A 16,349-nucleotide genomic window follows, 5' to 3' on the forward strand; every position below is an offset into this window, starting at 1 on the left:
AAATTTAGAAACCCAGCAAAAGCACCCCATCTTCACAAACCTAGTCAGCAAAAAGACCATAAAGATAATTTGGAATAGCAATCATATTGTTAGCACCACCTAACCTAAAGGTATGCCACTGTTTTCCAGCCCATATAGATTAATAATACACTCACTAGTTGCCACTGTGCAGAGCCATCTTATTTGGGATGGTTATTATTATATAATTTGGGGTGGTATAATTTGGGGTGGTTAATTATTTGGGGAGGTAGAAAAAGCAGTAGTGAGGCAGAATGTGACATAGGCCTGTGAGACAGGTTATAAGGATCCATGTGCAAAGGTTTATTTGGACAAAGAGCAAGGTGAAATGTGTTCCAGGTCAAGTACCAAAAAATCAGAGAACATATACAGTCCAAAACACAATCCAAAAATGGTCAAAGAAACAGGCAATAATCCAAAAATCAGAGGCACAGACAAGATGGCACAATCCAGACAAGACAAGATAGGGTCATACACAGGTACACAATATTTGTGATGAGCAAACTGTAAGGCCTCTCGAAATGACTAAGAGTCCACTTGCTCATACACTCACAGAACACTTTTTAGAACACTATGCTAATACTGAGTAGGGCCTCCCTTTGCTCTCAAAACAGCCTCAATTCTTTGTGGCATGGATTTCACAAGATGTTGGAAACATACCTTTGAGATTCTGGTCAATGTTGACATGATTGCATCATGCAATTCCTATAAATTTTTCAGGTGCACTTTCTTGCTGCAAATCTCCCATTCTACCACATCCCAAAGGTGTTCTATTGGCTTCAGATCCAGTGACTTGGAACTTTGATCTCATTGTCATTGTTCATCAAACCAGTTTGAGACGAATGATCAATGGTGCATTATCATGCTGGAAGTAGCCATTACAAGATGGGTAAATTGTGACCATGAAGGGATGCACATGCTCAGCAACTATACTCAAATAGGCTGTGGCATTCAAACAATGTTTGATTGGTACTAACGGGCCCAAAATTTGCCAAGAAAACTTTCACCACACCATTACACCACCTCCACCAGCCTGGACTGTTGACACAGGTTGGGTCCATCGATTCATGCTGTTGGTGCCAAATTCTGACCTTACCATCTGTGTACCACAGCAGAAATCAAAATTCAGCAGACCAGGCTATATTTTTCCGTTCTTCAACTGTCTAGTTTTGGTGAGCATGTGCCCACTGCAGCCTCAGCTTTCTGATCTTGGCTGACAAAAGGGGAACCTGATGTGGTCTTCTGCTGTTGTAGCCCATCCACCTCAAGGTTCTATGTGTTGTGCATTCTGAGATGCTTTTGTGCTCACCACAACTGTACAGAGTGTTTATATGAGTTACTGTAACTTTTCTGTCAGCTTGAACCAGTCTGGCCATTCTCTGTTGACCTCTCTCATCAACAAGGTGTTTCTGTCCGCAGAACTGCTGCTCGCTGACTTTTTTCTTTATTGCACCATTCTGAGTAAGCTCTAGAAAATGCTGTATGTGAAAATCCCAGCAGATCAGCAGGCAATACTCACAATAGGCAATACTCACACCAGCCTGGCCACGGTCAAAATCACTGAGATTACATTTTTTTCCCCATTCTGATGGTTGATGTGAACATTATCTGAAGCGGCTGGCCTGTATCTGCATGATTTTATGCATTGCACTGCTGCCACCTGATTGGCTGATTAGATAATTGCATGAATGAGTAGGTGTACAGGTGTTCCTAAGAAAGTGCTCCATGAGTGTATATCGGACTGAAGAAGATGTTAAAAATTTGGGGGAGGGCACCTTCTGGCAGTCTGGCATGGGACTGTCTGGGCTGGATGTTACAGAATCCCCCAGATGGGCGGATCTCGAAGCCGAACCACACTCTGCGGTGAGATCCAAGATGTCTTTAGCTGGGATTCATGATCAGTCTTTAGGACTTTCATCCTCCCAGTCCACCAGGTAGTTACCCCGACACTGTATGCTGCTGCTCCCTCAATCTCCGATGGGTTGGAGGTTCAGCTCTGGTTACCTAGTGGGAAGGTGGAGACAGACAAGGTTTCAGAAGGGAGATATGAAACATGGGTGCAATTTTGTATTGTGGTGGTAATTGGGTAGTTGGTAATCTATAAGAGACAGGGTTAATCTGCTTTAAGACTTTGAAAGGACCTGTAAACTGAGGACTTATGTGATGGAAGTTTCAGCTGCAGGTCTCGTGTTGACAACTACACCATCTGTACAGGACATACAGGTTGGTGTGAGAGATGATGATGGTCGGGCAGGAGTTTCTGTCAACAGATGGATTGAGATGCAGTATTACTTTTCATCTACCATGTCTGCTCGCTCCTCTGAATCCACTCACCCACAGCTGGAGTATTTGAGATTTCACCCAACTGGTATCCACCCAACTGGTTGGTGTCCCAGTATACACTAAAAGGGGGTGAGGCCTGTTGAGGAGTGTGTCAGGGAGTTCTGGGCGTACTCGTCCCATGGCAAGTATGTGCTCCAATCCTTCTGATTCAGGGCACAATAGGCATGGAGACACTTCCTGACTTTCTGATTCAGACATTCAGTCTGACCATTAGACTGTGGTTGATATCCTGAGGAGAGACTGACATTTATGTTAAGGCAGGTTTGGGGAAGTTTGAGGAGGAGGAGGGAGGGCCAGGCTGTGAGGATGCACGCCTGGCACTGAGTTGTCTAATCAGTGGGGGAGCGAGAGATGCCCTCATATTTTATGTTGGTGCTACGTTTCTGGTTTATGTTATGTTTGAGCTGTATTTATTATTAAAACTTTACATTGGAGTTCATTCGGTTCCCGCTTCCTCCTTGCCCATCCGTGAAGTTTGTTACACTGGTGCCGAAGTCCCCATGTCATCGTGGGGGATCACTTCCCGGCTGGCCGAGGACCAGATGGCCAGATGGCAGCGTGGGGGACCGGAGAACCAGTATGCTCTCTCTCCTCTCGCTCCCTCTTTCTCTTTCTCTGTCTCTCCTGCTCGCTCCTTCTCTCTCCCCTCTTCCTCCTCTCGTCTCTCCGAAGGTCGTAGCCAAGAAGGCAGCATCGCTCCTCCCGAAAGGGGAGGAGGGGGTGTACTTCAGGCCGGAGGACTGAATCTGGCCGCAGAGGAGTGTGACGAGGAGGTTTTACTACTGTCTCCCACTGATTAGACAACTCAGTTCCCAGCTGTGTTCTTGTGCATCCTCACAGCCTGGCCCTTCTCTCCTCCTCGTTACAAGAAGTTAAGGCTGGAGTTGGCAGTGCAGACTCTCTGTCTCGTTTTGCAGGAGTAGCAGCTCAATAAACTCACCAGCATGCCGAACAAACACACTGCACTGCTCTCCCTGGGAAAATGTTTGGTGGAGGGGGACCTCTTTGCCTAGCTTATTAAGTTAGGAATATAGAACCAAAATGACTTTATGTTACAATGTTTAATCCAATTAATTTGAAAGATAGAACTGAGAGTGTTGAAATCCAGTGTACTGAACTGCCCACCTTTATAAGGTCTAATCATCAAAGTGATGTATAGTGTACGGTGTAGTCACTAAATTTCCAGTTGGTTCATTCTGAACAGACCACAAAATACCAATGAATTCCTTAGTTAGCAGTGAATTTACAAGTTGTCAACTCACTTAGAGGACTGTGTGTTAAAAAACAAGGAGATTGACTGCAGCACTGTGGCGAACAATGAGTTCCTCATATGTCAGAAAACAAGTCTTTTGTTTACAGAAGGGTATAAAAGGTAACTAAAATGGCCAGTTTCTAAAACTATATCCTAAACGCACTACACTCTGAGGAGTCTTGTCCACCCTAACACGATAAACGGGTTTCATGTATTATGCCTATTAAGAGGCTTAAAATCTGCGCTGCTGATTGGCTGGTTCGCCGTGAAACGTTTCAGCCAATCAGTGACACCAGTGTCATTTCTGCACAACCAATCAGAATGCGCCTAGAAGAAAACAACACTGAGAGCAGAGACCTGACGAAACCTGGAGATTTATCATAACATGACACCGGATAGTTTAGTGTTGAGTGTAGCTGAGGAAAGTCTGAATGGATTAATGACACTGATGGTTAAAACGAAAGAAAGGTTTTTAGGCTGAACAGTTAGGAAGTGTTGTGAAGTTTATATCGGTGACAGCTCGAGGTGAAGTGGTGCAGCGGCGGTGTGAGCAGGTTGCCGGCCGGTGTTTAGCCTCTGAGCTAGCAAGAAAACTAGAAGAAGCTGTTAGCTGAGCGAAGCCTGGGTTCGCTGTCATTCGCTGTGTTCTTGTATTTTTAGCCAGTTTATTCCTAATTATAATAAGTAATTATAGCTATGAGTGCCGCGGTGTATGTTTTATCCACGGTTACTGGTTATGTGCTCACATCCGCTTTGTTGCTGAAATGTCCTTCGTTGCTGCATCGAAGGAAGCGCGAGACTTTCCGCAGCCGCCACATCTCCCACCGGGGCGGTGAGTCTGCTGTTCATTCAGCTATTATTATCCATATTATCTGGTTAAATGTCTTTTCTGTGAGTTAGTTTGTCTCAATATACAGTATATATCCTGGTACGTTCAGTCATTCTGACGAAAATAATCCTTATCCGGTTAAAAATGTAATTAAAAAAAAAAAGCTGTGTTGTGTTGTAATATTATAGTGAATTAGTGAACCATGGACCTGTGGTGAATTCCTGCCAATAGAAAATCCCTGACATTGTTAAAACTAATGCAATCAGCTTTCAAGGTTCATAAGACCTTTAACCCATTTACCTGCATTGATACTATGGTGCAATTCCCTTCTGATAACTCCTGCTCACTTCACTTCCCATGAGTAATGTATGTGTGTTGGTCTTCTGTCCCCTGCCACAGGTGCAGGTGAGAACCTGGAGAACACGATGGCAGCCTTCAGGCAGTGCGTTTTCTCACCGCTCACTATTCATTGGTTGCATGCATATTTAAGAACACCTTTTAGCGATCTTCACCTTTTAGTGGCTCCTGTCTTCCATCATGCCTCCCTTTCCTGAGTAGCTGAACCATGCATTCCCATTTTCCATTCTTCCTGTATTCCCCCTCCTCCTCTTCCTCCACAGTGCTGTACAGCTTGGCACTGACATGCTGGAGCTGGACTGTCATTTGACCAAGGACGAGCAGGTGGTGGTCTTGCATGACTCCAACCTGAAGAGGTCGACCGGAGTTAGCGCCAACATTTCAGATGTTGCATACGCCGTGAGTGAACGGGTTCTATCCTGTATTTACATCTGTCTCACTGTGAATATTGCAATTAATTTTTGCATTGCCATTTTATATTTTATAACAGATATACGCTTATGTGTAAAACTGCAGTATGTTGTATGTGTGGGTGTGTGTGTGGGTGTGTGTGAATTTTTCTTCAGGATCTTCCACCTTACTTGTGTAAGCTTGGTGTGACTTTCAAGCGAGGTGAGTGGTCTGGCCTTCAGCAGCTGTTTTAATCCTCCTGTGGTTTCGAATGAGTTAGATATGTAACAGCCCACTTGCTGTTCCAGACATGTGTGTTAGTGTGACAGGCTTAAATATGCATGTGTTTAAAGTGCATTGGCACTGATCTATTGACCTACTAAAGACCTGTTTTTGCTTGTACAAAATTAACTACAGCACCCAGGACCACCACCCTTCATAAACAGTTTTATTTGACTGTTTTTGTTTTTGAATTTTTTTTAGATACTGAAAACTTTTATTACAAAGCACTGGTTTCAGATTTATCTGCACCCTTAAGATCAATATTTTGTGACGCCTGCCCTGGAGAGAATAAGCAGTGAGTCTGTTCCTATAATGAATTTCTAAAGAGGTTGGAAACGCTTGTAGAATGTGCATAATATTTTAAGCTTCTTTATATTCTTAGGTTTGTGTATGTGGACTTGCTGCTTCAGTTCAGACCAAGTACAGTCAGGTCCACAAATATTTGTACATTAACAAATATATTGATATTTTAGCTGTCTACCACAGTATATAGGAGTTTAAATTAAGTAATGAATATGACTTTCAGCTTTAATCTGAGGGTATTTACGTCCCCTTTTTAAGGGACCAAAAGTAACTAACACAAGGATATTGAAAATTTAATTAATTTTAATTCATGAGAATTAAAATTAATTAAATTTTTAATACTTGATTGCAAATCCTTTGCAGTCAATGACTGTCTGTCGTCTGGAACACATACTTGTCACCAGACACTGGGTGTCTTCTCTGGTGATGCTCTTCCAGACTTTTACTGCATCTGTCTTCAGTTCCTGCTTGTTCTTGGGGTGTTTTGCTTTCAGCAAGTGAAATGCATGCTCAGTTGGGTTCAGGTCAGGTGATTGACTTGAGCATTGCAACATTCCACTTCTTTGCCTTTAAAAATTAACATTTTGTAAATACCCTCAATTTTAAAGTTGCACTTTGAGCTCATATTTGTTATTGAATTTTAACTCCAATATCCTTTGGCAGACAGTTAAAATAACAATAACTTTGTCAATGTCGAAATATTTACGGACCTCACTGTATGTTTGGCTCAACATCTTGTTGAATACTCTATCTATGGCCAACTCTGAACCTCCTGGTAGAGGAACCAAACTTTGGGCTGAAATATCCTGGTACTTGGTAGAATTTACGATGCCATGATTTTCACAAAAGCCACTGAACCACCAGATACAAAATAGCCACAAAGCATCAGTGATCCACTTGACAACCACAAGAATCAGCTAAACTGTGCAATCCTAAAACTGTGATCTTTGGGCTCTTTTTTTTCTCCTTCTTCATCTAGACATGTGAGTTGTTTGGCTGTAAATGTGATAAATGGTATTCCTTTTAACTCCTTGTGTATTTTTTTTAAGTCCATTACCTGATTTGTGCAGGTCAACAACCGTCTGTCTCTTTTGTGTGTTTTGTTTTGTTTTTGGGATCACAATTTTAGACAATTTTTTATGCAAGCCCCATTGAGACAGGATATGGTTAAAGAGAACAACAGAGTTCATGGGAAGCTCATATGTTTTCAAGTATGACAGTTTGTTTGCATTTATTTAGAATATTCATGAGTTGTCAGTAATTCTCTCACACGTATATCTGAGAGAGAAAATATGATTTGATATGAACTATAGTTCATAGTAGAATTTTTTTTGTTGGATAAATAGTTTCTCCTACTGTTTAATTGGAAAACTTGAATTATTGTGTATAATCTTTGTTTGCTTATTTTATGAAGGGGCCAGAAATTCTGGAGGGCACTGTATCATATTAGCCTGTATGTCAAATACTTGCTCCATGTGTCTATATAGAGTGCTTTGTCGAAGGAGGTGAAGATAAAAACATCCCTCTACTGAGAGACGTATTTGAGGCTTTCCCGAAGACCCCCATTAACATTGACATCAAAGTCAATGATGACACACTCATCAGGAAGGTCTGTGCTATCTCAATGCAGTGCTTGTACAATCTCAAACCACTCCTGCAACATGACAGATAAGACATATGTTTATAAATGGCTCATCAGAACAGCTATTGACTGGATGATGCTGTCTTGTTCCTGAAGGTCTCTGAGCTGGTTGTTAAATATGATAGAGAGCAGCTGACTGTATGGGGTAACTCCAGTGACAAGATAGTTAAGAAATGCTACAACGAGGTAAGAGCCATGACTGTAAGGTTGACTTTGTTCTTATACAGTCATGGGAAACAGTACACTCTCTTTCAATTCTATGCTGTTATTCATATAAATAAAAATTTGGTGGTCCTCACCAACTTCTATAAACAAACAAATAATCTCAAGTGACAGCAAAAATGCACAACAGATTTAAATATGTAGTCTTTTTATTTCCAAAAAGCACACCGACATTCAGAATCCAGGTGGGGAAAAAATAAGTACACCATATAATTCAGTAACATATAAAACCCCCTTTAGCAACAATAACTTGAAGTAAACATTTTCTGTAGGAGATTATCAGTCTCTCACATCATTTTGGAGAAATTTTGACTATTCTTTACAACATTGCTTCGGTTCATTAATGTTTGAGGGCATTCGTTTATGCACAGCTTTGTTAAGATCACACCACAGCATCTTTAATGGGTTGAGGTCTGGACTTTGACTTGGCCATTCCAACACCTTCTTTTTTTCTTCTTCAGCCATTCAGATGTTGATTTGCTGGTGTGCTTGGGATCATTGTCCTGTTGCATGACCCAATTTCAGTCCAGCTTAAGCTGCTGGACAGATGGCCATTTGTCTCAAGAATATTCTGGTATAAAGTGGAGTTCATCTGTGTCTCAGTAACTGCAAGTTTCCCAGGCCCTGTGGCTGCAAAACAAGCCCAAATCATCACCCTTCCACCACCATGTTTGAAAGTTGGTTTGAGGTGATTGTGGTGATACGCTGTGTTTAATTTTCACCAAACATGGCACTGTGCATGATGATTAAACACTCCACCTTGTTCAGTAGAACGGATATTGTTCCAGAACATTTGTGCTTTGTTCAGATGCAGTTTTGCAATCATCATGCTCCATATTCTTTTTGGAGAGAAGGGGCTTTTCCTTAACCACTCTTCCATGAAAGCCATACTTGTTCAGTCTTTTTCTAATTGTGCTGTCATTTTTGCTGGGACACCCACTCCTGGGAAGACTGGCAACTGCCTTGAAGGTTTCTGAATGTTGGTTTACTTTTTGGGGACAAAATGACTACATATTGAAATCTGTGGGGTTTTTTTTGGTCACCTGAGGTTATTAGTTTGTTTATAGAAGTTGGTGAGGACCACACAATTGTTATGTAGGCCCTAATAAAGAAAAACACAGAATTGAAGGAGGGTGTACTTTCTTTTTCCTATGACTGTATGTTATATTATTTTCATATTTCATACTGTAGTATTGTAGTATAACAGCTTTACATTTGTGAATTCGCTGTTTTCCTCTTTCTGTGGTAGAACCCTCGGATCCCACTGCTGTTCAGTTTACCCAGAGTTCTGCTCCTCGTGGGGCTTTTCTATACTGGCCTTCTGCCCTTTGTACCCCTTAAGGAGCAGTTCTTGGAGATCCCCATGCCTTCTATTACTTTGAAGTGAGTTTCAACATATCAAACATTTATGTATTTTTAGCTATACTAATATACTGCATGCATTTAGTATTAATGATTGTGTATTTTTTATTATTGCTTTTTTTTTTTTACTAAAATAATTTTAGTAGCGTTTCCAAAATAGTACTTAAAACAGAGAAGAAATAGTGAAGTGATGTATTTGTGCTTTTTTGTAAAATGAATAGCTTTTATCTTCAATTCTAAAACATTTGCTTACAATGTTAAGAAAATTACTACTACTATACTCTTACTACTACTAATACAATTAATAATAATAATAATATACCTTGAAAAGGTATTTGCTTTTGGGTTCTTGGCTTGTTATTTCTGACCTGAACTGCTTTTCACATATTGTCTGATTTCTAAGCCATATAAAGGGCTGAAGTATAAATAAGGGTTGTTAGTTCCCTACAAATGGTTACTTGAAAACATTTCTGATAGGGAAATACTCTGTTGTATGGTTTTACGTAAAACTTTGGTTCTAACCTTTCCCAAAGTTGAAAGCTTTATCTTGAATTTTTAATGTGACTTTTTGCAAATAATTGCAAAACTGCAATGTAGAGATCTCATTTCTGTCATAGTAACACCTAAAATCCCAGAAATTGTAGACCTCCACTGATGAACTTGATGACCTACAGCGCAAATGTTCAAGTGATGTTCAGTAATAGAAGTTAACAGAGTCATGTTGTGCTTCCTGTCCAGTGAGAACACAGTGTGTTTCATTGTTATAATCAACAAGCAATGAACTGCTTGTTATTTGTCTTTAAGTCGTGGAATATGAAGTGTGAAGACTTGGACTGCTGTTAATGGCCATGTTTCTCTTTAGACTCAGAGACCCCAGGAAAATGACACGGAGTGAACGCCTCATCACTTGGCTGGCAGACACGTAAGTTCAAGTTCAGCAAAATATTTACAGAGTCTGTCTGTTACATTAGGTTAATGACCTGAAATTTATTTCAGCACATACACACACACACACACACACACACACACACACACACACACACACACACTGTTGTACTTGCACCAAATGGTTGTTCTTGTGTTTGGTTGTATTTTTCTTCATCAGCCTCCTCATGAGAAAAGCTCTGTTTGACCATCTAACAGCTCGTGGAATACAGGTGAGCAATCTGTGATGAAACAGAGGGGAAAAAACCCAGCAAGTTTATTCAAGGAGATGTTATGCAGATGTGAACTCAACTGATGAAATCACATATTTATTGTATTTTTTAAACACAGGTCTATGTGTGGGTGCTGAATGATGAGGAAGACTTTAAACGCGCATTTGATCTCGGGGCCACCGGGGTGATGACAGACTACCCCACCAAGCTCAAAGAGTTCATGGAGAATTTCCCTTCTACATCCAAATGACATGTGAAGGGAGAACAGCTCACGTTATTAATTTTCTACTCTATTTTTCCACCTTTCTGTGTGGCCTGGTCAGAATATCCTGCAGTCTTGTTTTTACACAACACCATTTGCATGTGTGAAGTAACAGAAGAGACTGATAGGAGTGTGCTGACCACTTTTTAATAAGAATGATTTCGTTATGAGGGCATAATAGATATCTTTTTGAAAACAGTAGCACACACGTTATCCATAGCAGAGCCAGATAGTTATCCTAAATCAGAATCAGTTTTAAATCTGTTATTACAGTAGTATAGATATAGACTATACTATGGATTTTTTTAGTAAAGCCTAGAGAAAAAATATATTACAAAAGTAGATTGACATATGGTGATAAATTACAGAGATTATACTACTGGAGGTGGCAGTTTAGTAGTAGTAATAGAGCTTTTAGTTTCACTACAGATTTTAATACAGCCTCATTGACTTGCCCTAACAGAACTTACCCAGAAGGCATTTCAATTTTCATTTCAAAACAGAATTTGAATTTAATGAAGCTGCTTATAAACGTGAACCTGGAGCAACAAAATACTTAATATTTCGTAATCCTCAGTGTATAATTCATACCATTCCGGTTAAAAAAACAAAAAAACAAAACTGTTTTCTCCTAAACTCTACTCCCCTTGTGCTGCAAGTGGCCGAAGTGATACTGATACACTCTTCTGTACTGTGAGGGAAAGTTGACAAGAGCGAAAACAGTATTACAATACAGGGCTATTGAGACATGGAAGGGTACCAACATTGGCCCTCTCATGCAGTTCATCACCCAGATGCAGCCAGTAATACAATACATTTCTTAGCAGTAAATGACCACTAAGTAGTGTGTTTCTCATGTTTACAAATAAATGTTTTAGTCAAGATATGCTTATAATCACGAATCCGTGACTGAAAATATTTTATTACTGTAGGATTATCTCAAGCAATAGCTCTGTTTTTTCAGTTTATTATCTCTGGCTTGTAAAAGCATTTAATTGCCTGAGTGATGTGAGGTAGAGAGATGCTGTAGCTTTTTCAGAGGCAATAAAATCTCCATATAGATCATAAAAGTTCAGTGGAGCGGCCAAGCACATAACTGCCTATTCTGATTTTCAGCTGTGCTCTGATCACATATATTAAAGGAATACTCCAGCATTTTGTTAACCTAATCTCTATTTACTGTATATGTAGTGAATTACCATTAAAAAAAAATTCATTTGGCACATTCTCTGTAGTAAAAAAAAAAAAGAACAGAAATCTATTCACTTGGTACATTTTTATAATGTAACTCAAATTGTAGTTGTTGAATTCTATCAATACACATTTCAAATATTGTACTAAATAACACATTGAAAACTACAACTCGAACACATTAACAATGATCATCTTAGGATGTGACAGACAATCATCACCAAAGCAATGCAGTAAGTAGTTATTCTGATAGACAGAAAATAAGGCACGTCCATGTTTACAGTGGCTCAGTACTTTTTTGTTTGCCCCAACAACTACACTTTTGACTTCCTTTATAATTGAGTTTAGAATAAAGAGGTTTACTGTTTCTTTCTCAGTACAAGGAAACATGTCAGAATTTCTGTCTGGGGTAATCGCCCATGCATACAGATAAGGTATATGGACATTAGGTTGAAAAATGCTGGAACATTCCTTTAATACATGAACAGATAGACATATTACAATGATGCCATTTTGTGTGTTACCTCATAGCCTGGGTTAACGTTTAAATAATATCCCTAGATAATAGGAGTCCAGTGTCTCCTATACATAAAAAAGCCATACAAATTGATAAAATGAATGTAAAGTGGAAACGAGTGTTGCCTTCAGGTCACAGTTTGTGCTCTATGTTTCTGAAGTGTGTGTAGTTTCCTACAACCATCCTAAAACGTCTGAGCTTTCACACTTTGAGAGGACAGTTTCTTGATGAACCCTTTTTTGTTGTTGTGAGGTATGAGCATCCTCTGGCTAAGATTGCTTGGCTTGAAAGAATAATAATGGTGGATGGGACTGAAGGCAAACAAAGCTAAACGTTTTCAGGTTGGTCATGCATGTAGGTGATGCTACAACACAAGTGAGCTAAGTCGCACCCCAGTCCTGCATGATGCCTTTATAATCTGCTCTCAGATTTATTCAAAGGATTATCAACAGTTACACATTCCAAGTCAAATCATATGTGTTTAATGCTTCTTGATGAATACAGTTAGCATTACTGATTTTAAACAGGTTATGGGCCTTGGTTTGTTGGGGTTTTTTTTCTTCATGTTTGTGTATCATAAAAATGTTTTATTTAAAAGCCATAGGTTTTACATAGATTTCAGTGCAATCGTATACTTTATATACGGGGGGGGGGGGCATGATGGCTTAGTGGTTAGCATGTTTGCCTCGCACCGCCAGGGTTGGGGATTCGAGTATCGCCTCCGCCCTGTGTGTGCAGTGTTTCCACGTTCTCCCCTTGGTTCGGGGGTTTCCTCTGGGTACACCGGTTTCCTCCCCCAGTCCAAAGACATGCATTGTAGGCTGATTGGCATTTCCAAATTGTCTGTAGTGTATGAATGTGTGTGTGTGTGTGTGTGTGTGTGTGTGTGTGTGTGTGTGTGTGTGTGATTGTGCCCTGCAGTGGGTTGGCACCTCATCCAGGGTGTCCCCTGCCTGGTGCCCCGAGTTTGCTGGGATAGGCTCCAGGCTCCCTGCGACCCTGTGTAGGATAAACAGTACAGAAAATGGATGGATGGATGGATGGATAACATGCCACGAAAAGAATTTTATAAAATCTGTCTTGGAAGCAATAGCAAGAAGTTTAGGCCAGTCTCTATTATATAACAGTTGAAGATTATTTATGACCTTGTAATTTCTGAACATGTCAGTTAAATATAGAAATAAACAATGACCTCAATGCTGAATATATTTTAAACAGTATATTTTTAAATGGTTGTTTTCTATTTTGTTTGTGGACCTGCTGTATATTCTTTTATACTTTAATTGTGATTGTATATATACTGTGATAACTGAAGTGACTATATTCGTGTTTTTTCCCCCCACAATACTGCCTTTATTATTTGTTTTTTTGTCAGTCAGTATAAATCAGTAGTGATTTGTAAATTTTTTGTCACCTATCTTTTGAATGAAGGCATTGAAATTGCACAGGAACCTTGAGATTTTGTGATGAAATTCTTTTCATATGTGGCGCCACCTACGGAATAGAGCAAGATCTGCTGCCTTAATAATAATGACCACAAACTGGCGCTCTGTGATTTTTTTTTTTTTTTTTTTTTTTTTTTTTTTTTTTTTCTTTTTTTTCTTGGGATCATTTCACTGGATGTTGAGTGCTGACAGAAGAGCTTAATAGAATAACATGCAACTTCAGAGTGAATTAATTTATGAATACAGCATTAGAGTAGGCCGTTCCTATTTTTAAACCATTTTGTCTTTGTTGTATTTTGTATCTTTATAGGCAATTTGTTTGGTTAAATTCATAGGATAGATATAACTTAGCTGTATATTCATCACAGTCTTCTAAAAATCCAGTGAAACATCAGCACCAAATAAAAAGAAGATTCAGTCTTACTCTTGATTTCGATTAATATTTATATTTATAACATTTATTCTTCCTTTAAGGCACATATATATACATCTTTGGATTAGTCCATCATGTGCAATACAAACTTATTTTAAATAACAATAAGTAGCCCACAATAAAATAAAGGCATACGGTACAACACATTAAAACACAAAAGATCACACAACAATACAGGTTTAAAATGTAGTTTATGTAAATTAAATAGGATAACTGTACGTTATTGTATTGGTAGAGTGTGATAACAGGAACTAGCTTGTCTTGCAGATGTTCCACAACAGTAAATGTAACTGTAAACAGTTAAAAAGCATGGTGTTAAATAATAAATTTTAAAAATGTAATCACTGGTAAATTGCTGTGGTATAAGAGGAGTAAATCACCCACATGGCACATGCTGTTGTAGGTAATGATCCACCTCAGGGTGGATAATGATAATGACACCACACTACCCTGTTGTGTTTATTTTCTTATAACAGCACTCCCCATTGAGTTCTATTTCGTACTTATACTGCAGTGCTTTTGAATTCTCAGATCTGATTGGTCAGATGATGTTGGTTAATTTTCTATAACAGCAGTTCTGACAGTAGTGCTGGCTACAAGGCAAATCAGGTTTAGGTTAATGCACCTGTTCTAATACATTAGCGTTTATGTAGTAACCACTCATTCACAGGGACTTGTATAGTGGACACTCCATATAGTCTAAGGCTAATAATAACATTTTGGGAAGTGCTGTTATTGGACAATAATACATTTTGGGGGTGGAAACACCACCCCATCTTTGATTATTTTCCTGTAACAGCATGCACTGTTGGGTTTTATTCCTTACATAAAATAAATAAATTATTTTTCTTATTACTAAATTATTATTATTCTCAGTTAATAATAAGTATTAAAAAATAAGTTATTTTGGACATGTATGAAGTAGTGTGTCACATGTCCTTGGGGATGACAAACACATAATTCTGTTCACCAAAAACATGTTAAACAGAAATGTTGCTCTGACTGAGTGTTTCAAGAAATATGTGCATTAATTGTCTTGTAGCAAGACTAATCACCGTTCTGATTAACAGGCATATTTGTGCTCAGAAATGGCCAAAGGTCACAGCAATGGTTACATGTGTCTGGGTAACCTAACACCAACTGGCAGGCAGTGTGTGTAACCTGCTAGCTAGTGTGTTCATTCGGGCTCCTGGTTTGTAATTTTAGTTATATGGAGGCTTTTTTTTTTTCAGTAATGTAACACTTCTGAAGGAAATGTTGGTAGTCTCTATGATTCTGTCCCGTCTGTTTAAAAGAACTTAGCAGCTAAGTATGGGTTCAAATAAGATGGAGCACCCTCAGATTTAATTTGTAAAAAGCGAGTGAAACTGAGCTCTTCATTTGATGGATATGTAACTAACAGCACAGCCATGGGGTATAAATATAAAAAGCCTTCATTTAAGCCGTGCTATTACATACAAAAAGCTAGTTTGTGTGCTGCAATTGAGCTTGCCTACATCAGGATGTGATATACAGTATTTTGATATTAGTTTGATGTCAAAACTGGGAAAAAAACAAGGAATATTTAAGACTTAAGTATTGTTTCACCTTCCTAACTGCCAGGGACAATATTTTAACAACTGTATACCATCTTGCGCACATGCGCACATATACACACAAAATCTTACCACAAAGTCATGTGGTGACCATACGACGTAGTGTTTTGCTATGAAATACCATTGCTATGGCTATCAGTCCCTTTATTCTTCTTGCCTTGTTCAAATTTCAGACCTTTTTGAATATTTTCTAGCTATCTTCATAGTAGTTTTCACAACTACAAGTAACCTGTCCTCCAAAGCTGGCGATCGACTCCTATCAACTCCAATAAATTCTTATTTTTTCAGCTGTGAACTACTTTTGTGAATTTGGGAAATCACTGGTATCCACTACATACATAGTTTTGGCTCCAAGTGACTACAAGGCGACAATGCGTGATGCATTATTGTGCTCTCTAGCCTGAAGTCGAGGATGGGCATCAGGTCTGTGCCGGGTATTGATCATCTCAGTAAAGTAACTGTTGAACTGGACATTTCATGTGCAGATTGCTGACACAGTATGCTCAAATGGCAGATTTAGACCCAAATTTTGAGCTGATTCTGATCCAAGCACCATAGCTTAAATGTACTGCTATCTATCATGGACAGTGATGACTGATAAGCAGAATAAAAAGCTGAGAAAAGTTCAGAGTATCTTTTGAAGCGCTTGGATGACCTTGCATCAGATATGGCCAATTCTCCTTCCTGCTCCTCATTCAAAGACAGCAAGGATGTTATGTCTACACTCATTTGGAAGACACTTCCTGTCC

General features: G+C 39.2%; 1 protein-coding gene across 1 annotated transcript; it reads left to right on the forward strand.

The window, feature by feature from the left end:
• Nucleotides 1–3,967: 3,967 nt before the first annotated feature.
• Nucleotides 3,968–13,995, forward strand: gdpd1 (glycerophosphodiester phosphodiesterase domain containing 1). The gene is made up of 10 exons (XM_026924954.3): nucleotides 3,968–4,445; nucleotides 4,842–4,884; nucleotides 5,063–5,198; nucleotides 5,366–5,411; nucleotides 7,262–7,383; nucleotides 7,513–7,602; nucleotides 8,888–9,021; nucleotides 9,863–9,922; nucleotides 10,106–10,157; nucleotides 10,276–13,995. Exons 1-10 carry the CDS (start codon nucleotides 4,310–4,312, stop codon nucleotides 10,405–10,407), a joined length of 951 nt encoding a protein of 316 aa, XP_026780755.1. The 5' UTR covers nucleotides 3,968–4,309; the 3' UTR covers nucleotides 10,408–13,995.
• Nucleotides 13,996–16,349: the final 2,354 nt, after the last annotated feature.

This window comes from Pangasianodon hypophthalmus, chromosome 14 (assembly GCF_027358585.1).
Source record: "Pangasianodon hypophthalmus isolate fPanHyp1 chromosome 14, fPanHyp1.pri, whole genome shotgun sequence".
Lineage (NCBI taxonomy): Eukaryota > Metazoa > Chordata > Actinopteri > Siluriformes > Pangasiidae > Pangasianodon > Pangasianodon hypophthalmus.

Bases quoted from the DNA above. Each gene is read 5' to 3' on its own strand.
- gdpd1 (XM_026924954.3), top strand. From the start codon at position 4,310: ATGAGTGCCGCGGTGTATGTTTTATCCACGGTTACTGGTTATGTGCTC. The intron at 4,885-5,062 runs GTGCGTTTTCTC...CTTCCTCCACAG, and splicing joins ACGATGGCAGCCTTCAGGCA to TGCTGTACAGCTTGGCACTG. The intron at 10,158-10,275 runs GTGAGCAATCTG...TTTTAAACACAG, and splicing joins TAACAGCTCGTGGAATACAG to GTCTATGTGTGGGTGCTGAA.